At 43.9% G+C, this 22,115-nt stretch overlaps 1 protein-coding gene and 2 non-coding genes across 3 annotated transcripts; all 3 read right to left on the reverse strand.

Moving 5' to 3' along the window:
• Positions 1 to 11,637: 11,637 nt before the first annotated feature.
• On the reverse strand, positions 11,638 to 21,361 carry RPS3 (ribosomal protein S3). Its single transcript, XM_066588303.1, has 7 exons — positions 21,277 to 21,361; positions 19,253 to 19,383; positions 16,971 to 17,064; positions 16,060 to 16,154; positions 14,091 to 14,278; positions 13,628 to 13,836; positions 11,638 to 11,714 (listed from the first exon to the last, which is right to left on the reverse strand). Exons 1-6 carry the CDS (start codon positions 21,304 to 21,306, stop codon positions 13,631 to 13,633), a joined length of 744 nt encoding a protein of 247 aa, XP_066444400.1. The 5' UTR covers positions 21,307 to 21,361; the 3' UTR covers positions 11,638 to 11,714; positions 13,628 to 13,630.
• Positions 13,449 to 13,597, reverse strand: LOC136594207 (small nucleolar RNA SNORD15). The gene has a single exon (XR_010788507.1). It is a non-coding gene; the product is annotated as a small nucleolar RNA SNORD15 (small nucleolar RNA).
• LOC136594200 (small nucleolar RNA SNORD15) lies at positions 13,898 to 14,048 on the reverse strand. Its single transcript, XR_010788504.1, has one exon. It is a non-coding gene; the product is annotated as a small nucleolar RNA SNORD15 (small nucleolar RNA).
• Positions 21,362 to 22,115: the final 754 nt, after the last annotated feature.

The raw sequence follows: 22,115 nt of genomic DNA on the forward strand, positions 1-22,115 counted from the left end.
GTAGGGGGCAGTTCCTCAGGAGCACGGGTAATGGTTGCCCGTAGATACGTGTTTCTAAAGTTGTCGCATAGAAATGATAGAGCAACAGGATTGATGCGTCAGGACATAGTCCTGCTATAATTTAGTCCTGCTAAGATGAACCTACTCGATATTTCCCGTTACCGCTCCTTACTAGTCACTTCCGGCGCGGCACTTGTATTAGTACCGCTGTCGGACTCTCTGAATATTTGAGAGAGAGAGAGGGCCTTTCACTTGATCTGGCGTACACTGTGATATATGTCAGTATATGACTATCTCAAACAGCGCCTCCAGATACCAAATGGCGACCGCTATTTAGGCTTAGTTATCAGCCACTAGAGCGATGCCCGGGGGTGCCCTCTTGGAGGGTTCCTGCAATATCTATTAGGGTGTTCGCATTGGTCAGCACATTGCAATGAACGATGTGGATTGATGCGACACCCAAATAGAGATAGCTCTGTCACTCGATATTAATAAAAGCGAGTGTTCTTCTATGGTCCCTGGCCGACCCTTTTAACCTAGCTGGTAGACATCCCAGCTCACCATCAGAGCCGCAGGCGCCACCTCTCCTACTCTGTCCCTGCTTCTTACCCCTGTTCAATCCAGCTAGGATTGATACTAGAGGGGCTCTGTCTTTCTTGGTCTTCATGATAGAACTCTGAATGGGGTATTATCCCCCAAATGTAGCCGAGTTTGCTGCCTTTCATCTGAAGCTAACCTACCTGAGGCACATACTGCTATTTAATCGAGCTTCACCTGTGAAGGCACCTGACCTGAATATAACACAGCTGGGATGTCTACCAGCTAGGTTAAAAGGGTCGGCCAGGGACCATAGAAGAACACTCGCTTTTATTAATATCGAGTGACAGAGCTATCTCTATTTGGGTGTCGCATCAATCCACATCGTTCATTGCAATGTGCTGACCAATGCGAACACCCTAATAGATATTGCAGGAACCCTCCAAGAGGGCACCCCCGGGCATCGCTCTAGTGGCTGATAACTAAGCCTAAATAGCGGTCGCCATTTGGTATCTGGAGGCGCTGTTTGAGATAGTCATATACTGACATATATCACAGTGTACGCCAGATCAAGTGAAAGGCCCTCTCTCTCTCTCAAATATTCAGAGAGTCCGACAGCGGTACTAATACAAGTGCCGCGCCGGAAGTGACTAGTAAGGAGCGGTAACGGGAAATATCGAGTAGGTTCATCTTAGCAGGACTAAATTATAGCAGGACTATGTCCTGACGCATCAATCCTGTTGCTCTATCATTTCTATGCGACAACTTTAGAAACACGTATCTACGGGCAACCATTACCCGTGCTCCTGAGGAACTGCCCCCTACAAGGGCAGGGAAACGCGTCGAGCGAGCCGTTTTTACGTGCTGGTCAGTACCACTGACCTGTAATGAGCCTATATAATTAGCACCCGTATATGCGGCAACTGTGCTATTAATGAGAGGCTATGAAAAATTGTCTTAGCAACATGAATATACATTACAACATTGTGCCCTAAAGAGGTATTACTCTTCGTACCGCATTTATATCTAGGTACGCATATTTTCTGGAGTTGGATAATACTCCTTTTTCTTCTGGACCTTTATCCTTTTCCATATTCATGAGCGGTATCGATTTCCAAAAATTTGGACCTTTATCCTCTTCCATATTCATGTGCGGTATCGATCTCCAAAAATCTATCTGAGAGATACGTTACCCTACATATTTCTACTAGGGCCTATTTTTTGTTTATATGTTACTTGTCCTTTTCTTTTGTATCGTTAAGAAGTGTTATATGTGAGCCCACAATTTTAAAATATACTAATAAAAGGCATTTAATTTTAATCTATATCTGTGAAAGATAGATAGATATGATGTTAGATATGAGATAGATAGATATGAAATAGATAGACAGATAGATATATTGTTAGATATGAGATAGATAGATAGATAGATAGATATGATGTTAGATATGAGATAGATATATGATAGATAGATAGATAGATAGATAGATAGATAGATAATGATGTTAGATATGAGATAGATAGATATGAGATAGATATGAGATAGATAGATATAGAGAGATGGATAGATGAGAAAGATAGATATGATGTTAGATATGAGATAGATATATGATAGATAGATATGTGATAGATAGATAGATAGATATGTGATAGATAGATAGATAGATATGATGTTAGATATGAGATACATAGATACATGATAGATAGATATGATGTCAGATATGAGATAGATAGGATAGATATGATGTTAGATATGAGATACATAGATAGATATGAGATAGATAGATATAGAGAGAAAGATAGATGAGAAAGATAGATATGATGTTAGATATGAGATAGATATGATTTTAGATATGAGATAGATATGATTTTAGATATGAGATAGATAGATATGATGTTAGATATGAGATAGATAGATATAGATAGATAGATATGAGATAGATATGATGTTAGATATGAGATACATAGATACATGATAGATAGATAGATATGATGTCAGATATGAGATAGATAGGATAGATATGATGTTAGATATGAGATAGATAGATATGATGTTAGATATGAGATACATAGATAGATATGAGATAGATAGATATAGAGAGAAAGATAGATGAGAAAGATAGATATGATGTTAGATATGAGATAGATATGATTTTAGATATGAGATAGATATGATTTTAGATATGAGATAGATAGATATGATTTTAGATATGAGATAGATAGATATGATGTTAGATATGAGATAGATAGATATGTGATAGATATGAGATAGATAGATATGTGATAGATAGATAGATAGATAGATATGATGTTAGATATGAGATAGATAGATATATATGAGATAGATAGATGGATAGACAGATAGATATGATGTTAGATATGAGATAGATAGATAGATATGTGATAGATAGATAGATAGATATGTGATAGATAGATAGATATGATATTAGATATGAGATAGATAAATATGAGATAGATAGATAGACAGATATGATGTTACATATGAGATAGATTGATAGATATGTGATAGAAAGATAGATAGATATGTGACAGATAGATAGAGAGATATGAGATAGATAGATAGATATGATGTTAGATATGAGATAGATAGATATGAGATAGATAGATATGATGTTAGATATGAGATAGACAGATAGATATGATATAGATAGATATGAGATAGATAGATATTATGTTAGATATGAGATAGATAGATATATGATAGATAGGTAGATAGATATGATGTTAGATATGTGATAGATAGATTGATAGATATGATGTTAGATATGAGATAGATAGATATGAGAGATAGATGGATAGACAGATATGATGTTACATATGAGATAGATATGTGATAGATAACTAGATAGATAGATATGATGTTAGATATGAGATAGATAGATAGATATGATGTTAGATATGAGATAGATAGATATGATGTTAGATATGAGATAGATAGATAGATATGATGTTAGATATGAGATAGATAGATAGACAGATATCAGATAGACAGACAGATATGAGATAGATAGATATGATGTTAGATATGAGATATATAGATAGATAGATAGATAGATATGAGATAGATAGACAGACAGATATGATGTTAGATATGAGATAGATAGACAGACAGATATGAGATAGATATGTGATAGTTAGATAGATAGATATGATGTTAGATATGAGATAGATAGATATATGATAGATAGATATATAGATAGGATGTTAGATATGAGATAGATAGATATGATGTTAGATATGAGATAGATATATGATAGATAGATAGATATATAGATAGGATGTTAGATATGAGATAGATAGATATGATGTTAGATTTGAGATAGATAGATATGATGTTAGATTTGAGATAGATATGATGTTAGATATGAGATAGATAGATATGAGATAGATATAGATAGATATGAGATAGATAGATATAGATAGATATGAGATAGATAGATATGAGACAGATACATATGATGTTAGATATGAGATAGATAGATAGATATGATGTTAGATATGAGATAGATATGAGATAGATATGAGATAGATAGATAGATAGATATGAGATAGGTACATATGAGATAGATAGATAGATAGATATGAGATAGATAGATATGAGCTAGACAGATAGAGAGATAGATAGATAGATATGATGTTAGATATGAGATAGATATGAGATAGATAGATATGATGTTAGATATGAGATAGATAGATATGAAATAGATAGACAGATAGATATATTGTTAGATATGAGATAGATAGATAGATAGATATGATGTTAGATATGAGATAGATATATGATAGATAGATAGATAGATAGATAGATAATGATGTTAGATATGAGATAGATAGATATAGAGAGATGGATAGATGAGAAAGATAGATATGATGTTAGATATGAGATACATAGATACATGATAGATAGATATGATGTCAGATATGAGATAGATAGGATAGATATGATGTTAGATATGAGATACATAGATAGATATGAGATAGATAGATATAGAGAGAAAGATAGATGAGAAAGATAGATATGATGTTAGATATGAGATAGATATGATTTTAGATATGAGATAGATATGATTTTAGATATGAGATAGATAGATATGATGTTAGATATGAGATAGATAGATATAGATAGATAGATATGAGATAGATATGATGTTAGATATGAGATACATAGATACATGATAGATAGATAGATATGATGTCAGATATGAGATAGATAGGATAGATATGATGTTATATATGAGATAGATAGATATGATGTTAGATATGAGATACATAGATAGATATGAGATAGATAGATATAGAGAGAAAGATAGATGAGAAAGATAGATATGATGTTAGATATGAGATAGATATGATTTTAGATATGAGATAGATATGATTTTAGATATGAGATAGATAGATATGTGATAGATATGAGATAGATAGATATGATGTTAGATATGAGATAGATAGATATGTGATAGATATGAGATAGATAGATATGTGATAGATAGATAGATAGATATGATGTTAGATATGAGATAGATAGATATATATGAGATAGATAGATGGATAGACAGATAGATATGATGTTAGATATGAGATAGATAGATAGATATGTGATAGATAGATAGATAGATAGATAGATAGATAGATATGTGATAGATAGATAGATAGATAGATAGATATGATGTTAGATATGAGATAGATAAATATGAGATAGATAGATAGACAGATATGATGTTACATATGAGATAGATTGATAGATATGTGATAGAAAGATAGATAGATATGTGACAAATAGATAGAGAGATATGAGATAGATAGATAGATAGATATGATGTTAGATATGAGATAGATAGATATGAGATAGATAGATATGATGTTAGATATGAGATAGACAGATAGATATGATATAGATAGATATGATGTTAGATATGAGATAGATAGATATATGATAGATAGGTAGATAGATATGATGTTAGATATGTGATAGATAGATATGATGTTAGATATGAGATAGATAGATATGAGAGATAGATGGATAGACAGATATGATGTTACATATGAGATAGATATGTGATAGATAACTAGATAGATAGATAGATAGATATGATGTTAGATATGAGATAGATAGATATGAGATAGATATAGATAGATATGAGATAGATAGATATGATGTTAGATATGAGATAGATAGATATGATGTTAGATATGAGATAGATAGATAGATATCAGATAGATAGATAGACAGATATCAGATAGACAGACAGATATGAGATAGATAGATATGATGTTAGATATGAGATATATAGATAGATAGATAGATATGAGATAGATAGACAGACAGACAGATATGATGTTAGATATGAGATAGATAGACAGACAGATATGAGATAGATATGTGATAGTTAGATAGATAGATATGATGTTAGATATGAGATAGATAGATATATGATAGATAGATAGATATATAGATAGGATGTTAGATATGAGATAGATAGATATGATGTTAGATATGAGATAGATATATGATAGATAGATATATAGATAGGATGTTAGATATGAGATAGATAGATATGATGTTAGATTTGAGATAGATATGATGTTAGATATGAGATAGATAGATATGAGATAGATATAGATAGATATGAGATAGATAGATATAGATAGATATGAGATAGATAGATATAGATAGATAGATATGAGACAGATACATATGATGTTAGATATGAGATAGATAGATAGATAGATAGATATGATGTTAGATATGAGATAGATACATAGATATGTGATAGATAGATAGATAGATATGATGTTAGATATGAGATAGATAGATAGATAGACAGATATGATGTTAGATATGAGATCGATACATAGATATGTGATAGATAAATAGATAGATAGATAGGAGATAGATAGATGAATAGATAGATATGTGATAGATAAATAGATAGATAGATAGATGGTAGGTAGTGATAGGTAAAGTATCCCTAGTTTTACATCATAATGTATTCTTGTATGATAACAGATTCTACCTCAAAAACAGGGTACAGCGATGGGGTCCAACATAGTCCCCACTTACGCCAACCTATTTATGAGGTTTGTGGAAGAGATGCATCTGTATACTTCCCCATTATTAAACACATCTTGGGTAGACATTGGCGGTTATTGTCCAATTGTCACCCAGAGGTGAATGAATTTGTACATCCTCAAATTATGGCGTATCGATGAGTCCATAATTTGAAAGACCGTCTGGTGCACAATATGACGCTGCAGAATAATCCATCTAGACAGCAAGTACTGACAACTGCGAAGAAGGGGAATCACCCATGTGTGAACTGTGTGTGCTGCGGTAACCTAATTAAAGGAGACACACACCCTCGCACTGGCAAAAAGTACTACATTAAAGAATGCTACACTTGCCTTTCTACATTTGGGGTGTATATGATCACTTGCCCATGTGGCTTGGTCTACATTGGGGAAACCACAAATGAAGTAAAGAAAAGAATAGCTAGTAGAGATGAACGAGCATAATCGGTAAGGCGATTTACTCGAGAGAGCATCGCCTTTTTCGAGTACCTGCTGGCTCGTCCCTGAAGATTCGGCGGGGGGGGGGGGGGGCAGCAAGGGGGAGCGGGGAGGAGAGTGAGAGAGTTCCCTCTCCCCCCCCCTGCTCCACTCTGCAACCCTCCGCTCACCCCCGAGGAGGATGCGATTGACAGGATGCACTGATCAAGTTATTGTTTGGATGACACACACTTTGTGACTCACGTTTAATCAAAGATTGTTCGGATGTATAGAATATTGTTTAAACGGACTTGGAGATAATTTGTACCATAGGTCACATTCCTTTAATCATAGAAGTAGAGATGACATATTTGTTGGTGTCGTTTGGTATGGTGTTCCACAATACAGATATGACCAATGCCTTATAGTGTGATGGGGTCGGTTACTGTGTTACAGTATGTTGATGTGTGTACCGAAATTGGCAACTTTTAACATGGTGGAGGGGTTAGTTTTGCAATAGACTGCTTACAATCATATGTTGGAGCAATCTATGATACGTTCAGTATATTCCACCGTTAGGTATCTTAATGGTTAATGCTGTGTAATGATATGGCGTAGCAAATGCACCCTCCGTCTGGATAGGGTTGTTGTCATGCCAACTAGATGCTCTTGTCGTCGGGATGGAGGCACGCATGCGTGTTAGGTTGGATGGCAGTGGTCACCGGGACTGACCGTCACTGGTGCGCATGAGCAGGACTTGGCGTCTCGCGTGAGCAGGTTGTGACAGCTGTACGCATGCACAAAGTTGGGACGCCCAGGTGTGGAATATGGTGCGCATCTCCGGTGGTCACGTACGGATGACGTTTGAATACGGGTCGCACATGGGAAGACACATCAACACCTCACGCAGGTAATCAGTGCATTCAGCCGTCTGGCATCCCCCATTCCATCTTCGGATTGGGCAGTGAGAGGGCGCTTTTTAATGAAGGCACGCTATTGGTGAGGGGCAGTGTTTATGTGTTCTACTTTAATATCTGTGTTTGTTGATGACTTGACAAAGAGCGCAGGGCAGCGGTTGAAACGTTGTCTGTCTTTTATGGAAGCAAATAAAATGTTACACTTTTAACGAGAATCTGGCAAATTTCATTTGAAAACTGCCCCAAGTCTGCGGAAGGATTTATGTGGTGGATATTTGGGTGACGGGTCTACAGCCTGCAAGGAGCCTGCAACAGTAAGCCCGGCGGTGAGTTCCCCCCAACAATTCTAGCTGGGTGATTTAGAGGGCTGCCGTTTGGTGTTTGATACGGATCCAGAAGACCATGGCGGAGCTCAATAGACCGAGCACCTCCCGCTGACACTCTTCTCCGTACGGTACACACCTGACAGAATAGGCCTCAGCCCATGTGGGGTGCTTTTTGGGTCGTCCCCGAGGTTAGGATTGTATTTACCGCGATAACTCCAGATGCAGCACGGTAGCCTGACAAACTGTCATTGCTCACACAACACCTAACTCATGTATATTCTCGAGTGTTTGCTTCCCTTCCAGATCCTGACAGCTTAGAAGGAACTCATTCTGTGAAACTAGGAGGTTGGGTGGTTACCAAAAGACAAGTCCGCAAAGCCCTAGAACCCAGACTTGGCGGTCCATAACCAGTGTTCCTGACCACAGTTACAGATGTTCAGCTGGAAGGACAAACCCAATTGGATTCAGGCATCTCATTGTAAGTCTTCCCACCATGATAGACATTCTTTCTTCTAGGTTGTTCAATCCCTGTTCACAGCGATGGTTCCATAACTAAGCCTCTGAAGGGTTGAACTAGCCTCTCTCAACTACTAGCAGCAATTTCTGGCATCTCTGACCCCTTTAGTGACTAGCGGACAGATACTTTCGGGAGATGGAGCCACCAGGTTTCATCTTTTGCTAGAACTTTAGTGACTTTTCTTGCTCCTTTTGCTATTATTGACTGCTGCATTATTCCGTGCCTTCGAGGACTCATCTATAAGACTATTGCCAGAGCTGTCCCCGTTATGTATTATGAGGGTTCAGCTACTGATTTTGATATTGAATTTGCTTTGTATCAACTTTCCATTCCTACAGCACTATACCAAGAAACTTTGTCTTGTCAGCCTTAGTGGTGCATCAGTGAGGGGATCGGGGAAGTTGTGTAGGAATTCCAGCTTACGGCACCAGCGCATTTGTAAGTACCTGGCTAGCTGTTCTTGTAGCTGCTGTAACAAGGAGGGACTGTTATAGTATTAATATATGTATTTTATGGTGTATATCTTTCTTACAGCAGCCTAGGCGGGGACAGGGGTGTGTGCATTTCATCTCAAGCAGATCTGTAAATGATGCGAGTTGTAGTGACTAGATGGACGGTCTTGTCACCGGAGGCCCTAGAAGTGGTTCCCCCCTCGGCCTATAAGAGGCTCTCGGAGGCTCCTTGTATGTAGTGACCTCTTCTTCCGCTTGTAGAGCTTGCTGGCCACTAGATGCCTCTACGACGCAGAGAAGAGATTTCACCCCGTTACCAGAGGGGGGCGCATTATTGGGATGTGAGAAGCTGGATGGTTGTATCGACGAATTGTCCCCCACCGGCCGTTCTGTTCAGACTGTTATGGGGTGTTGGGACCAGTGGATATGTGAGGGCACACAAGGTGACCGGGCTCAGGACGCCCCCTACAGACCACAAAGTAGAGGAGCATCAGACAAGCACCAGGAGCTCCAACTGTTTCATTGTCTGCCATCTAGAGACAGGGGGCGCCATCGTTACAGGCGCTTTGCTGAACATTTGGTCTCACAGCCCCCATTACATGTATGGCCTCTGACCAAGCTAGAGGTGCTACAACAGGGTACTAGAGCCTCCATGCCTGCCCGTATCACATCTGGTATCCAAACTAGAGGCCGTACAACAGGATAGTAGAGCCTCCCTACAAGGGGTCGGCTCTCCACAATAAATGACCCGTTTGCTCTGATATTGTAGTCACTTACTTATATAAACGTTACAATCACACAGAACGTTTCATTCCATTCGATAACTTCTAGGGGAGTGACGTTACTGCCAATCTTCTAGGGGAGGGGGGTGTTTGTAGCATTTTGGTTGTCTGCATGCTTGTATTCTGTATCAGTATATTAGTGAATATGGACACATATGACCCACATGAGGACCTTTGATGTGGGATGTGGGCTTCCACATTTACCTTCTATTTATTAGTAATGGTTATTGTTGCAGTAAGCAGTCTGGTTTTCCTTTTTGCGTGTTGGGCAGTCGGCAGGGTTAAATCATATAGAGCGTCATCAATAGGTTTGAAGCCTGCAGGGTGCACTACACATAGCAGTTGGGCCAGCACTAGAGATGAGCGAGCATGCTCAGTAAGGGAAATTACTCGAGCATCGGTATTTTCAGACGAGCAGGCAGTTACTTGAAAATGCCTTTGCTCGCTCGAGTAATTGCGCTCGCTCATCTCTAGCCAGCACTCTTTATGCGAGTTGCTTCTGGGCACAGCTCCTCCATATAGCAATTTGGCTGCCTGCATGCTGAGGGATGTGGTGCCCATACCTGTCCTTGTGGGGAGGGGTGGGGGCTGGGGTAATGTGCAGCAGTGAGGTTTCAGTTATGGTCTACTCCATCCACTGATCCATAGCTGCTGCCCCATTGCCTACAGAGGAGCCACAGAGAACCATCACTACCCATTATATGCCATGGGAGATTTGGTTATGTGCTCATTGCATATCAGTCGTTTACCATCAAGGGAAAAGTCGACACCTTTCTGCTGCAGTGACCCCTGTTCTCAGTACAATTAGAGGTACTATGCAGATGGATCAAACCTCTAAATCTGCCCATACACCTTCAACAACCAGCAGGCGATTGCTCAGGTCGGGTGAACAATCTTGTTTAGGGAGGTAAGCTGCTTCCAGACCGCTGACTGTGGCTTATCTCTCAGAACAAATGGATTGGATGTTGAACTTCAATTTCACCGATTCTTCAGTCCACCAACATCTGTTGCGGAATAGTTGAGCCGCCACCCCCCCACCCACATGACAGTTGTCCGAACCCTCCAGCATGGTCAGACGACTAAAATGTATAGGGGCTTTCAGGCAGCCCCTTCATACATCACTACTACATTAGTAAAGATTGAGAAGGCAAAAAAAAATCCCCAGTCCAGCATTTGCTTCTTAGTTGTAATTTCAAGCTTCTGCACCCAGCTCCAGGTGCCAGCTTGGCTCTGGGTCTTACAATACCATGGAGCACAGGGTGAAGGATGCCATATTGATCTGAAAATCACACCATGCAATGCCTTACATGCCCTCACTGATCCCATAACTTTAAAAAGTGACCTTATGGCCCTGGAGGAACAACGATGTCTGCACAACCTCTGTGTCCTATACGAACGCAGAGTGCATCAGGTAGTCAGAGAAGCGCGGCGGCCATCTTTGTCCAGGACCGGAGGGTCACTACATTGATGAGCAGCTGCTGACCTCCCCAGTTGTTCATTACAGCTCAGGTCACCTATGGCTTCTATTTCAACCTCACTAGGAGATTAACTCCAAACCGAAGCCTCCAAGAGCTTCAGATCCACAGCAACACAAACAGGTACATTTTTTAGGTGTTTTCTTTTTATTTTACAGATCTGAGACTGTGCAAAACCTTCACATCCTGGAATCCAGCGTCCTGCAGGGAGAGAAAGGAAACCGTAACTGTAGAACAGCGCCAAACTCTGCATAAACAATAAATCAGTTAACAAGTTTGAGACTCCCTCCAATCAGACTATTTACCCAAATCATAGAAAACTGCTGAACTAACATGGGAAAAGCTGAGTGACCCCCTCAGTGCCCGGTGGCCATGTGCCTCTCATTCCATTGTCTGTACATGTCTATGGGGTCACCACCTTACCCGAGCTGCTGTTTACCGACAATAGACTGGATGAGACTCACTGACGTCTATGGGAGAGTGTTGGGCATGCTGTGACCTGGGCAGGGAGGGGAGGAGGTGAGCTGTAACATCCTCCATCATATACAAATGTCACCTTTAACTGCAATCCTGTCTAACAAGACCAGAGTTTTCTCTTCAGGGCAGGTCAGACCATCAGGCTACGGGCCCTGTTACATGGAACGTCCTTTCAAAAAAATTGTTTAAAACGGGTGAAAATGAAGGATAATTGTTTGCTTTTCATATATTTCACGCAGGCATAAGAATAATCACCGTCTCGTTCGGTTTAAATAACGATTGTTTAGCCGTTTTCATCCACTTACAGTGAACTGAACAATGAATGAGCCAACGCTGAATAACCGGCAGCAAGAGCGAACAACATTGTTCAAGTGATAAATTATGTGTAAACGGAGCCGTTAACCCCAAAAGTGGCTTTTTTCCTCCCATTTAAAAAAAACAAACAAAAAACACGCAGCTTTTATTTTCCCACTAATGCAGCTGTCTGTCTGAGCGCTTGGTTTTTTGGGGGACTGAAACACTTTAAATTTGGGATAATCATTTTTTTCCCATTTCACTCCCCTTAAAATTTTTTAATAGTTTCTTTTGCTGCACGACTATTAAAAAATAAAATTGCTTTGAACAAGTATTAATTCTGCCACCATCTTCTCACCGCCATAACTTTTATTTTTAGTCAGTATCATTTTAGGGTACATGTGTCTTTGATAGCCTATTTTTTTTTTTTTTTTTTTTATAGACAGGGTGACCAAAAAAAAAAAAAAGCACAATTCTAGCACTGTGTATTTTTGCTCTTGACTACGCTCGCTGTACGGGATAAACAAGTTAGTTTGATCGATCAGACTTCCATGGATGCAGCGATACCAAATGCGATTTAGGGTTTTGTTTTTGTTAAAATTATGAATATGGGAAGTTTCTCATTGATCTACTCTTCCACTGCCCGGTTCCTTTGTTGTCACCCAGTGCAGATTGCGTGCCACACAGCAATCTGACTCTTCCCAGATGGGAGTGCAAGGAAAAAAAAAACATGAATTACGCAGTTTTTTTTGCATGTCATTTAAAGTGATTTTCTGGGAGCCTGATATTTATGAACCTTCCTCAGGACAGGTCATCAGTATCTGATCAGTGGGGGGCAGCCGCTGGGATGCCGATCAATAAGCTGTTTAAAGCTGGGGTACTGCGGTCTCTTCTGGCAGTGACCTCAATTAATGTCATACAGCCATTCAACAAGTAAAATAAACTGAGCAGCGATACCACGCACAGCCGCTATACAATGTACGGCGCCGTGTTTGGTATACAGTGAAGAGGCTGTAGTGCTCAAGCGAGTGCTGCGGCTTCTTCAAACAGCTAATCGGCAGCAACACACAAATCTGATACTCATCCCGAAAAAACCCTTTAAACATAACTTAATGATATAAACAGCTACAATTACACAAGTTCTATCTTTTCTTTACATCGGAACCTTCTCAGACAAATGCCTCAAGGACATCAAGTGAAGGGCAGCCCCTCAGACCAAAGTGCAGCAGTCTACAGCACAGAACGTGTCGTAGGCAGAGCCCTATTGGAAAGGGACTAGCCCTGTCAGACTCGTCATCGGATCATCATTGAAGGCTCAGAAGCAGCACACCCTCAGTACATACCGATTATGCGGTGGGCACAGGCTGGGGCATGGCAGGGGGCTGTGCCTGCTGTTCTGGCTTGGCTCCTTTCTGCTCAGAGATGGGGGTTGTTGGCAGGATCTCCTCTTTGGGCTCCACAATGCTGACATGGTCAGGCAGAGGCTTCTTGGGTCCAATCTTTCCGCTTGGGTCCCATGGCAGCATGATCTTTACCTTGATGCCAAGAACACCTGTAGCACAGATAAACACTCAGTACATGTCCAGTACAATCCGCATCTGTGCCTTCCTCACCCTTCTCAGACAAATGCCTCTAAATCAATCAGGAAGTGGGATACATCTGTGAGTGGAGAGATCCCAAATACAGAGACACAGAACGTGGCTCCGCACAGGATCCTCCACGGAGACGGTCCCCATCTGACTCGTCATCGTATCATCATTGAAGGGTGGAAGCGCCATCAGCCATAGACTTTACAAGGCATCTCACCCTGTCTGAGCAGAACGTGGCGCACTGCTGTGTCCACATAGTAGTTGACGGGGTCACCGCTGTGGATCATCAGGCCGTCCACAAATTTCATAGACTTGGCTCTCTGGCCTCGCAGTTTGCCGGACACAACAACCTCACAACCCTTGGCTCCACTCTCCATGATGAACCGCAGGACACCATAACAGGCTCTGAGGGGGAAAAGTTACAATTATTGCCAATTCCACCCTTACAAGACAATTAAAGTCAGTTAGGAGGAGCGTCGCATCAGATCATTGCAGCAAACAAACGATACATTCATGCTGCTTTCCGAGATGAACAGAACTCACAGCAATAGAACATTCATGTTAATGGGTTCATTCACATTTGCAATTATCCTTCTCACCAAAAATCCAAGTTCGAAGAATCTCTACATGCCCTCTTCTAGTCCGATTCTCTTGCACTTCAGACAGCAAACAGACGGGGTGTCCAATGTGAGCAGTGCTCGAAAAACTTAGCAACTCTGGTCTTGGCCACATGCCTGCGGCCTACAGTGGTATTCCCATCTTAGCAAGTCATCCTGTGGCTAAGGGATGACCAGTGGGACCCACATCCATCCCAAAATTTCATCCTCAGTGAATCCGGAAGCATTGGCAGCGGTGACAATATATGCACCCGTCTGCTCCATTCATCTCAACAGGACCGTTGGAGATGACAAGTTTTAAGTGCTCTGCAGAAATGAGTATGTACTGCCGGCCACTCCATTGGGACTCTGATAAAACCTTTGGACTGATGGGAGCCCCAGTGGTCAGACCCTCCCTGATCAGCAAGTTATCCTCTATCCTGCAGATAGAAGATAACGTGCTGAGATAGGAATAACCCTATAAGAGGACGATGTATCCCAAACAGAAGCTGCTGAGGATATTGGGTTTTACCGCTAATCTTGCGTTCTCTCGTTTCCATGACATTCTTGGAAACGTAACTTTTGAATTGCAGGTACGTATTGTCAAGTGAAGCTTCAGGGGTTGAACGGTTTCACCACTGGGACGCCAGCAGAAAAACAGATTACACGGCACTCATTCAGAGGAGCGGCCGACCAAGTAATATACACAGCAGTCAGAAGTGTTGTGTAAGCGGCAGCATGCAAATCTCTCCTGGTGACAAGTCCTTAGTGGTGGAATATAGAAACCCTTTACAGCCCGTGTGAACAAGGCCTGAAACTGGCAGATTTTTCCAGTGTGGATCTGGCAGATAAATCTGTGGAAGAACCCTCGTTGCCGAGCCGCAGTTCTGTTGCAATTTTCACGCCCATCCACACAGATTTGGCCGCCATCAATGGAGGAACTCTGCGCACGACATATGAAGAACGGACAAGACTATTCTTTTCCACAACGCAGTTTTTAAAATTCACGGCGGCATATGAACTATGGCGCAGATCTTCACAGCATCCAACAGAATGCCAAAATGATGCAGATTTTGCACCCACATCGGCAGCGAGACGTCATGTGAACAAGGCCCGATGTTCCCACATGGAGCCGCCCGCACACTAAAGGTTCATAAATTGATTCAACATAACATTTTTATGTGTTCTGACAGATTATGTTTGATAGGTACATTTAAATGATGATGCATCAACTTGACCACCTGTAGACTATAAGCCTGGGAGAAAACAAAAAAAATGTGTCCAGTCTATACAGGACAATTAGGAAGGGGTCTCTTTAAACCGTAACCCACCTCTAGGGCTGGATTGTACAATATACACACCACATAATCTCACAGCACTGTCCTCACTTCTCAGACAAATGCCTCGTAACTCGTCTTCATACAACATCCTGACGGTGTAGGGATAGACGAGGCAGCGTGCAGAACGCAGCTCCCTCCACGACCCCGACACGTAGGAACGATGTTAGACTCGTCATCGAAATCATCACAGAAGCAAATTGTGCAGAACCCCCCCCCCCCCCAAAGTGTATGAAGACAGATGCGGCCTTACCTCCTCACTGCCAGACCTCCCAGGAGCTTGTAGCGCAGGGACTCTGCTTGGGCGATAGCACACAGGCCCCTTGTGGCAACCTTCTCTGCGTACAGCTAAAAGACAAGGGTGAGACGGCTGAGAAATGCAATATATAACCCAACAGAAAGTTAGAACTACAGTCGTCCCCCAAAATAAGACCTACCCCTATAATAAGCCCTTGAAATATAAGCCCTGGCTATACTACATGAAAATGCTCAACTAGCTGTGGCGCTCCGGTAGTCTTCCGTGTAGCCCTCAGCGCTGTGCAAGCATTCTTTTTCTGGTTAGCGGGGCTTGAATACCCCACCTCCAGCAAGAGATAGCTGCAATTGGCTGAGGCGGTGTTCCTTAACCAGAGCTTGATGAACCAATCACAGCCACTCAATAAGGTCATTCACTAAATGGTTGTGATCAGTTCGAGAGTCGGCTGATGGCCTGAGGTGGTGTTCCTTAACCAATCACAGCCATTTAGTGAATAACAGCATTGAGTGGGTGCGATTGATTCATCAAGCCCCGACTGATTGGATAAGGAACACCGCCTCAGCCAATCAGAGCAATCTCTCGCTGGAGGTGGGGTAGTCAAGCCCTGTTACCAGAAAAAATGCTTGCTCAGCGCTGAGTACTACACAGAGGACTGCCGAAGCGCCACAGTCCAGCATGAGGGACTCTTGACACCTCCTGCTAGGTGAGTATAAAATCTCATCCAGCCTTCCTGCTGTGAGCCAGCGATACTAGCTCCCGTGCAACAGCATGAGCGGTAGTATGTACAGAGATGAGTGTCGGGCATAGTTTGGCTGATCAACTCTTCAGCAGGTAGCATATCGCCTAATGTGCCGCCATCACAGGACAGTATGTAACATAGCAGGCAGCGGCTTCAGTGTGAAACTTACCTCAACGCTGCCCTCAGGAAAGCCGAACCTCTTCTGTACCACAGCAGTCAGCTCACGGATGCGGCGCCCCTTCTCACCGAGGACATTCTGGGTCCTGCAAGAAAACACAAACTGTGACTGCAGCGCAGAAATGCTATTACAATACAACACCAACCACTCTGCCAGGCACTACATTTCAGCTATAGTTTATGCCAGTTTCTAGTATACACCATAGTAAACCGGCTGGCATTTCCATAAGCACCGCCCACTTTCAGAAAAGTGTCAAAAGTTACAAACTTGTGCAAGTAGGACTTGTACAAAAATGTGTGACTTTTTAATGCCAGAAATCTGGTGTATTGGGGGGGGGGGGGGTAAATCCTCTCTGCTTGCTGTCAGTAGACTTCAGCTGAGCTGAAGGCTTCTGGTTCTGACCCGATGGACAAGGGCCGCAAAGAAGCCACTTCTCTCCAAGAAAAGAATCAAGGACAGACCGACATTCTGCAGGAAGTACAGGGGACTGTGGGAAGGGTGGGTGAAGGTATTTTCACAGATGAAGCCCCTGCAGGTGGTTTGGGATATCTGGAAGAATGATCATCAAGTGAAGCTTCAGGGGGTTGAACGTTTCCTCCATCGAGATGCCAACCGAAGAATAGATTACACAGCACTCATTCAGATGAGCGGCCGACCAACACCGCTGTGTATAAGATGCAGCATGCAAAGCTCTCCTGGGGACGAGTCCTTAGTGGTGGAACACAGAAACACAGCTTTTTGGTTCTGGCAGTTCAATCCGTGGAAGAACCCTTGTTGCCGCAGTTCTGTTGGAATTTTCATGCAAAACCGCACAGATTTGGCCGCCTGCCATCAATGGAGGAAATCTGCACACGGCCGAACGACACATGAAGAACGGACAAGTCTATTCTTTTCTACAATGCAGTTTTCAAAATCCACAGCGGCATAAGAACTACGGCGCAGATTTTCATTGCATCCAACAGAATGCTAAAATGATGCAGATTTTGCACCCAAATCGGCAGCGAGACGTCATCATGTGACCAAGGCCCGATGTTCCCACATGGAACATAAATTAATTCAACATTTTCATGTGTTCTGACAGATTATATTTGATAGGAACATCTTAATGATGACCACCTGTAGACTATAAGCCTGGGAGGGGAAAAAAAATGATGTGCCCAGTCTATACAGGACAACTAGGAAGGGGTCTCTAAACCATAACCCACCTCTAGGGATGGATTGTACAATATACACACCACATGATATCGCTTCTCAGACAAATGCCTCGTAACTCGTCTTCATACAACATCCTGACGGTGTAGGGATAGACGAGGCAGCGTGCAGAACGCAGCTCCCTCCACGACCCAGACACGTAGGAACGATGTTAGACTCGTCATCGAAATCATCACAGAAGCAAATTGTGCAGAACCCCCCCCCCCCCCCCCCAAAGTGTATGAAGACAGATTAGGCCAAAAGAAAAAGGTGAGCGCCACCATGAGCCCCGTGTCATGACAACCGTAAGGCCACTCTCACACGGGCGGTTTTTTTTTTTTTAAAAAGTTTCTATCGAATACTCGAACTAACGCCGTATGTTCTATTTCCCTGTGTCTTAAGCGCATTACATCCCCCATTGATGGAGGGTTAAAAATGCTGTTCTGAAATGCAGCAAAAGGCTGTGTTTTTACAAACACCTCTGCAAGAATGGCCTAAGGCGCCCTGAGACCAGTCCTGCGGGGGTCGCTCTTCATCCCAGGGAGGGGGCTCACTCACAGCCTAAGACCACCGCCATGAGTGAACCTCCTCCGGCAGTGACTTCTCCCGACCGTCCAGGAGCATCCGGTGATGAACAATGCTTCCTCCAGCGGGACGGACACCGGGTCACAAGGCAGAAGTCATCACTAAGCCGCTCGCTGAACAAGACATTGGGGGTCCGTGGCAGGAAACCCCCCAGATCTGATCCCACTGAGAACCTGCAATAAATTCTAAAGAAGTGGGTGGACAAAAATAAAAATTGTGATGAACCCGAAGCCCCGATTAGGAAGAATGGGTTGTCAGTCAGGATTTGGCCCAGAAGCTGATATTCAACATATCGGAGAGAAGTACAGATAACTGGAAAAGAAGGACCAATGCTGGAAAATACGGAGTCTTTGCCAAAACTTCATGGATTTGTCAAAAGTGTAAAAACTTCTGGAATGCTTCTAACTGCACTTCAGGCCTCGGCGCCCCCTATGGCATGGAGAGCAGTTACACTTCGCCCATCTATAGACACTTGCCAGCAGAAGCTGTCGGCTTACCTGGTGGCGAGGATGATGATCTCTGTCCTGGTGGGAGTGACTCGGACCTCCACGCCGGAGTAGCCATCCTCCGCCAGCTCCCGGGTCAGGAACTCATTCAGCTCGGCCTTGAAGATGCCATCAGCGACAAACTGCAGCGAGATGAAGAAATGTGTAAGAACTTTGAATGAAGGACATCAACTCCGCAGAGCGCAAACCAAAAGGGGGTCAACCAGCGAGCAGTGATGGATCCCCCTCTAAAGCAGATGACCCCCCCATGTTACCTACAAAAAGCACAGCATCGGGATAGTGCATGGGCCCCCGCGGACATGCCGGATGTGTGACTGCATAGAAGTAGTCAGGGACGTGAATACTTAATGCACAACGTGCAAGAAAACCCCCGAGCCTCCCTCCAGCGGGGCCACAGCAGGCGAGGCGGGTCGCACGTAACGGAGACCATTTCACAGAATCTGCCGTGAAAGTCGGATGGATGTGGTCCGCGCCTCCAACGCCGATCCCGACCAACCCCAGTCGGAGGGGATGGGAGTTACAGAAACAGCGGAGGACGCCGTCGTACGCCATATCCACAACTCCTATGGAAGTGATTGGGAGTTACAGAAAGCAGTGCACCATTGCTGGACTCCTGTCCACAACACGCGGTCCCATGGCGGCCATGATGGCACAGCCCCTTCACATGCAGGGTCACCGACTGGTTGCAGATGGGACTGAAGGATGCAACAGTCCATGAGACCCAACAGTCCTCGTCTGTGTGCGTGAAAACCTAAACAGACCAAAAACACGCCGTGAAAGCGGAGTACTTCGTGGACCGGAACGGCATCCGGCGGCGTACCGAGCCCTAAACATGCCTCAGATGGTGAACGATCAGCAGTGAAGACCGCAGTACCTACAGCCTGCCTCTAGGGCGAAGACCCCTCACATAGCAGGACCCCAGGCGACCGCCGCAGGAACCACTACCGTCAGCGTATTTCACACGACTGACTTCTCCGCACGCTTTCCACCTCTAAGAGCCGCGACCGGAATTCTGACACGGAAAGCAACGTTTCTGCGCCAAAAGGACGCTCCGGGGCCTCATCGTGGGGGAACAGTCGGTGGGAGCTCCACATCTAAAGGCCACATTAACATCAGCATCCTTCTGCTGTGGTTTTTGGCGCGATTCCGCAGTTCGTCCGGTCAGCGGACAAAATCTGATGCGGTAAGTCACATCTCCACATAAGGCAGCGACACGAAACGGGATCATCCGCCGGGGAACCGCGAGGACTTCGTCTGTCGGGACAAACGCTGCACAGAGACCTGCGCCGAAAACTGCATCGCAGACACGGGCTTCAAGGCAGGACTGATGTGGGAACCGCCGCCAGGGGAACGCCCCCGACGCGTCTCGTAGCATTATTATGGCCGAAACAACCGGACGGAAAGGAAGAAGCGGCGGATTGTCTTTTTAAACCCAATTGAAGTAAATAGGGGAAAAAAAACTAAGTTTTTTAAAGTTTTAGATGAGTTACTCGTCTCCAAAAAAATGGCGGAAAGAGACGGAAACCCCGAATGGACAACGCAGCCGTGCCGTACTGTTAGCGAACACGGATGTCCGAGGCGACCCCAGCGCCTTCCCTGGCGATTTCCACCCTCGCATACCCTTCGAGCGCTGGGCTACTTGGTAATTTGCTCCTACAACTCCATAGGCAGCAGAACACACCGGACCCCACAGGCCGCCATAGACCCCCACAGAGCCCCCCTTCCTTACAGCCACCATAGACCCCCCCCCCCGCCCACACACACACACAACACTCTGGGAGTTCTTGCACTCCTACAACCTGCAGGGGGCTCCACACACCCCGGTCCTAGCGGCCCCCTCACGGCTGCCCGGCGCTTAGGCCTCCACTAATCCACCTCCATCCGCCCCCAGCATCCTGCTGCCGACGCAAAACCCGGCACCCAACATAGCGGTGGGACCTCAGGGGTCGCACCGCCCCGATATTGATAGGGGGCCGCAGTTGCCAGGTAGGGGGGATCCCGATATCGACGCTCACCTTCCTCTTCTTCGAGATCTGCACCGCCATCTTGCTTCGCGCCGCTGAAAGGAAAGGGAAATCACTTCCGGCGGAAGTGTCTATATACGGCCAACCGGAAGCGGAAGCAGGGCCGCTGCCGCGCGAAGCATCATGGTAAGTGTAGTTCAGCCTCCATGTGCCGCTAGTACAAGGGGGGAATTTACAGGAAGTGGGAGGTGATGTTTGTGTTCAGGGGGTTCATAAGGAGACATTCAGACCTTTGTGCCCTAAAACAGGTTTTCAATGCTTTTTTTCTGTCAGTCAGCGCTCAGGCCCAGTTATTACGCATGCATTGCACGGACATGTGATACGTGAATCTCTGCGCACGCGTGCAGCATGGGTGGCGCACATATATGTATGGGCCGCGCCTTCATCCACATCCACTCCCTGAAACAGAGCGGAGAATTAAGAATAAATGTCGCACTGCGCCCGTCCGTGGCGTGTGGTACGCAGCCGTACGCGGCCTCTGCTGGCAGTGCGGGGCTGGAAATGTGTGAACGCTGGGGGGAGCCCGTCAGCATTTTACGCATACGGCCGCGGGCATGAGCACGAAGAGAAGCAGCGATCCTCCGGCGCGGCTGAAGATCAGCAAGTGGTTCCTATTGTTTTCAATGGGAAGCCTCGCATCGCGCTCGCACGCCGTGAAACCAATGGGCGCTGCGAGGAAACGCCCAGCGATAAGACGTGCCGCCATGCGGGAAAAATATTGCTCATATATATAAACAGCTTCATTTAAAAGATATTCGTGCAACAAATGCGCGTCTCTCATCGCATTAATGTTGTGTGAATTTCTGGACCGTGTAAAAGCGCCCTTCATG

This window comes from Eleutherodactylus coqui, chromosome 1, assembly GCF_035609145.1.
Source record: "Eleutherodactylus coqui strain aEleCoq1 chromosome 1, aEleCoq1.hap1, whole genome shotgun sequence".
Lineage (NCBI taxonomy): Eukaryota > Metazoa > Chordata > Amphibia > Anura > Eleutherodactylidae > Eleutherodactylus > Eleutherodactylus coqui.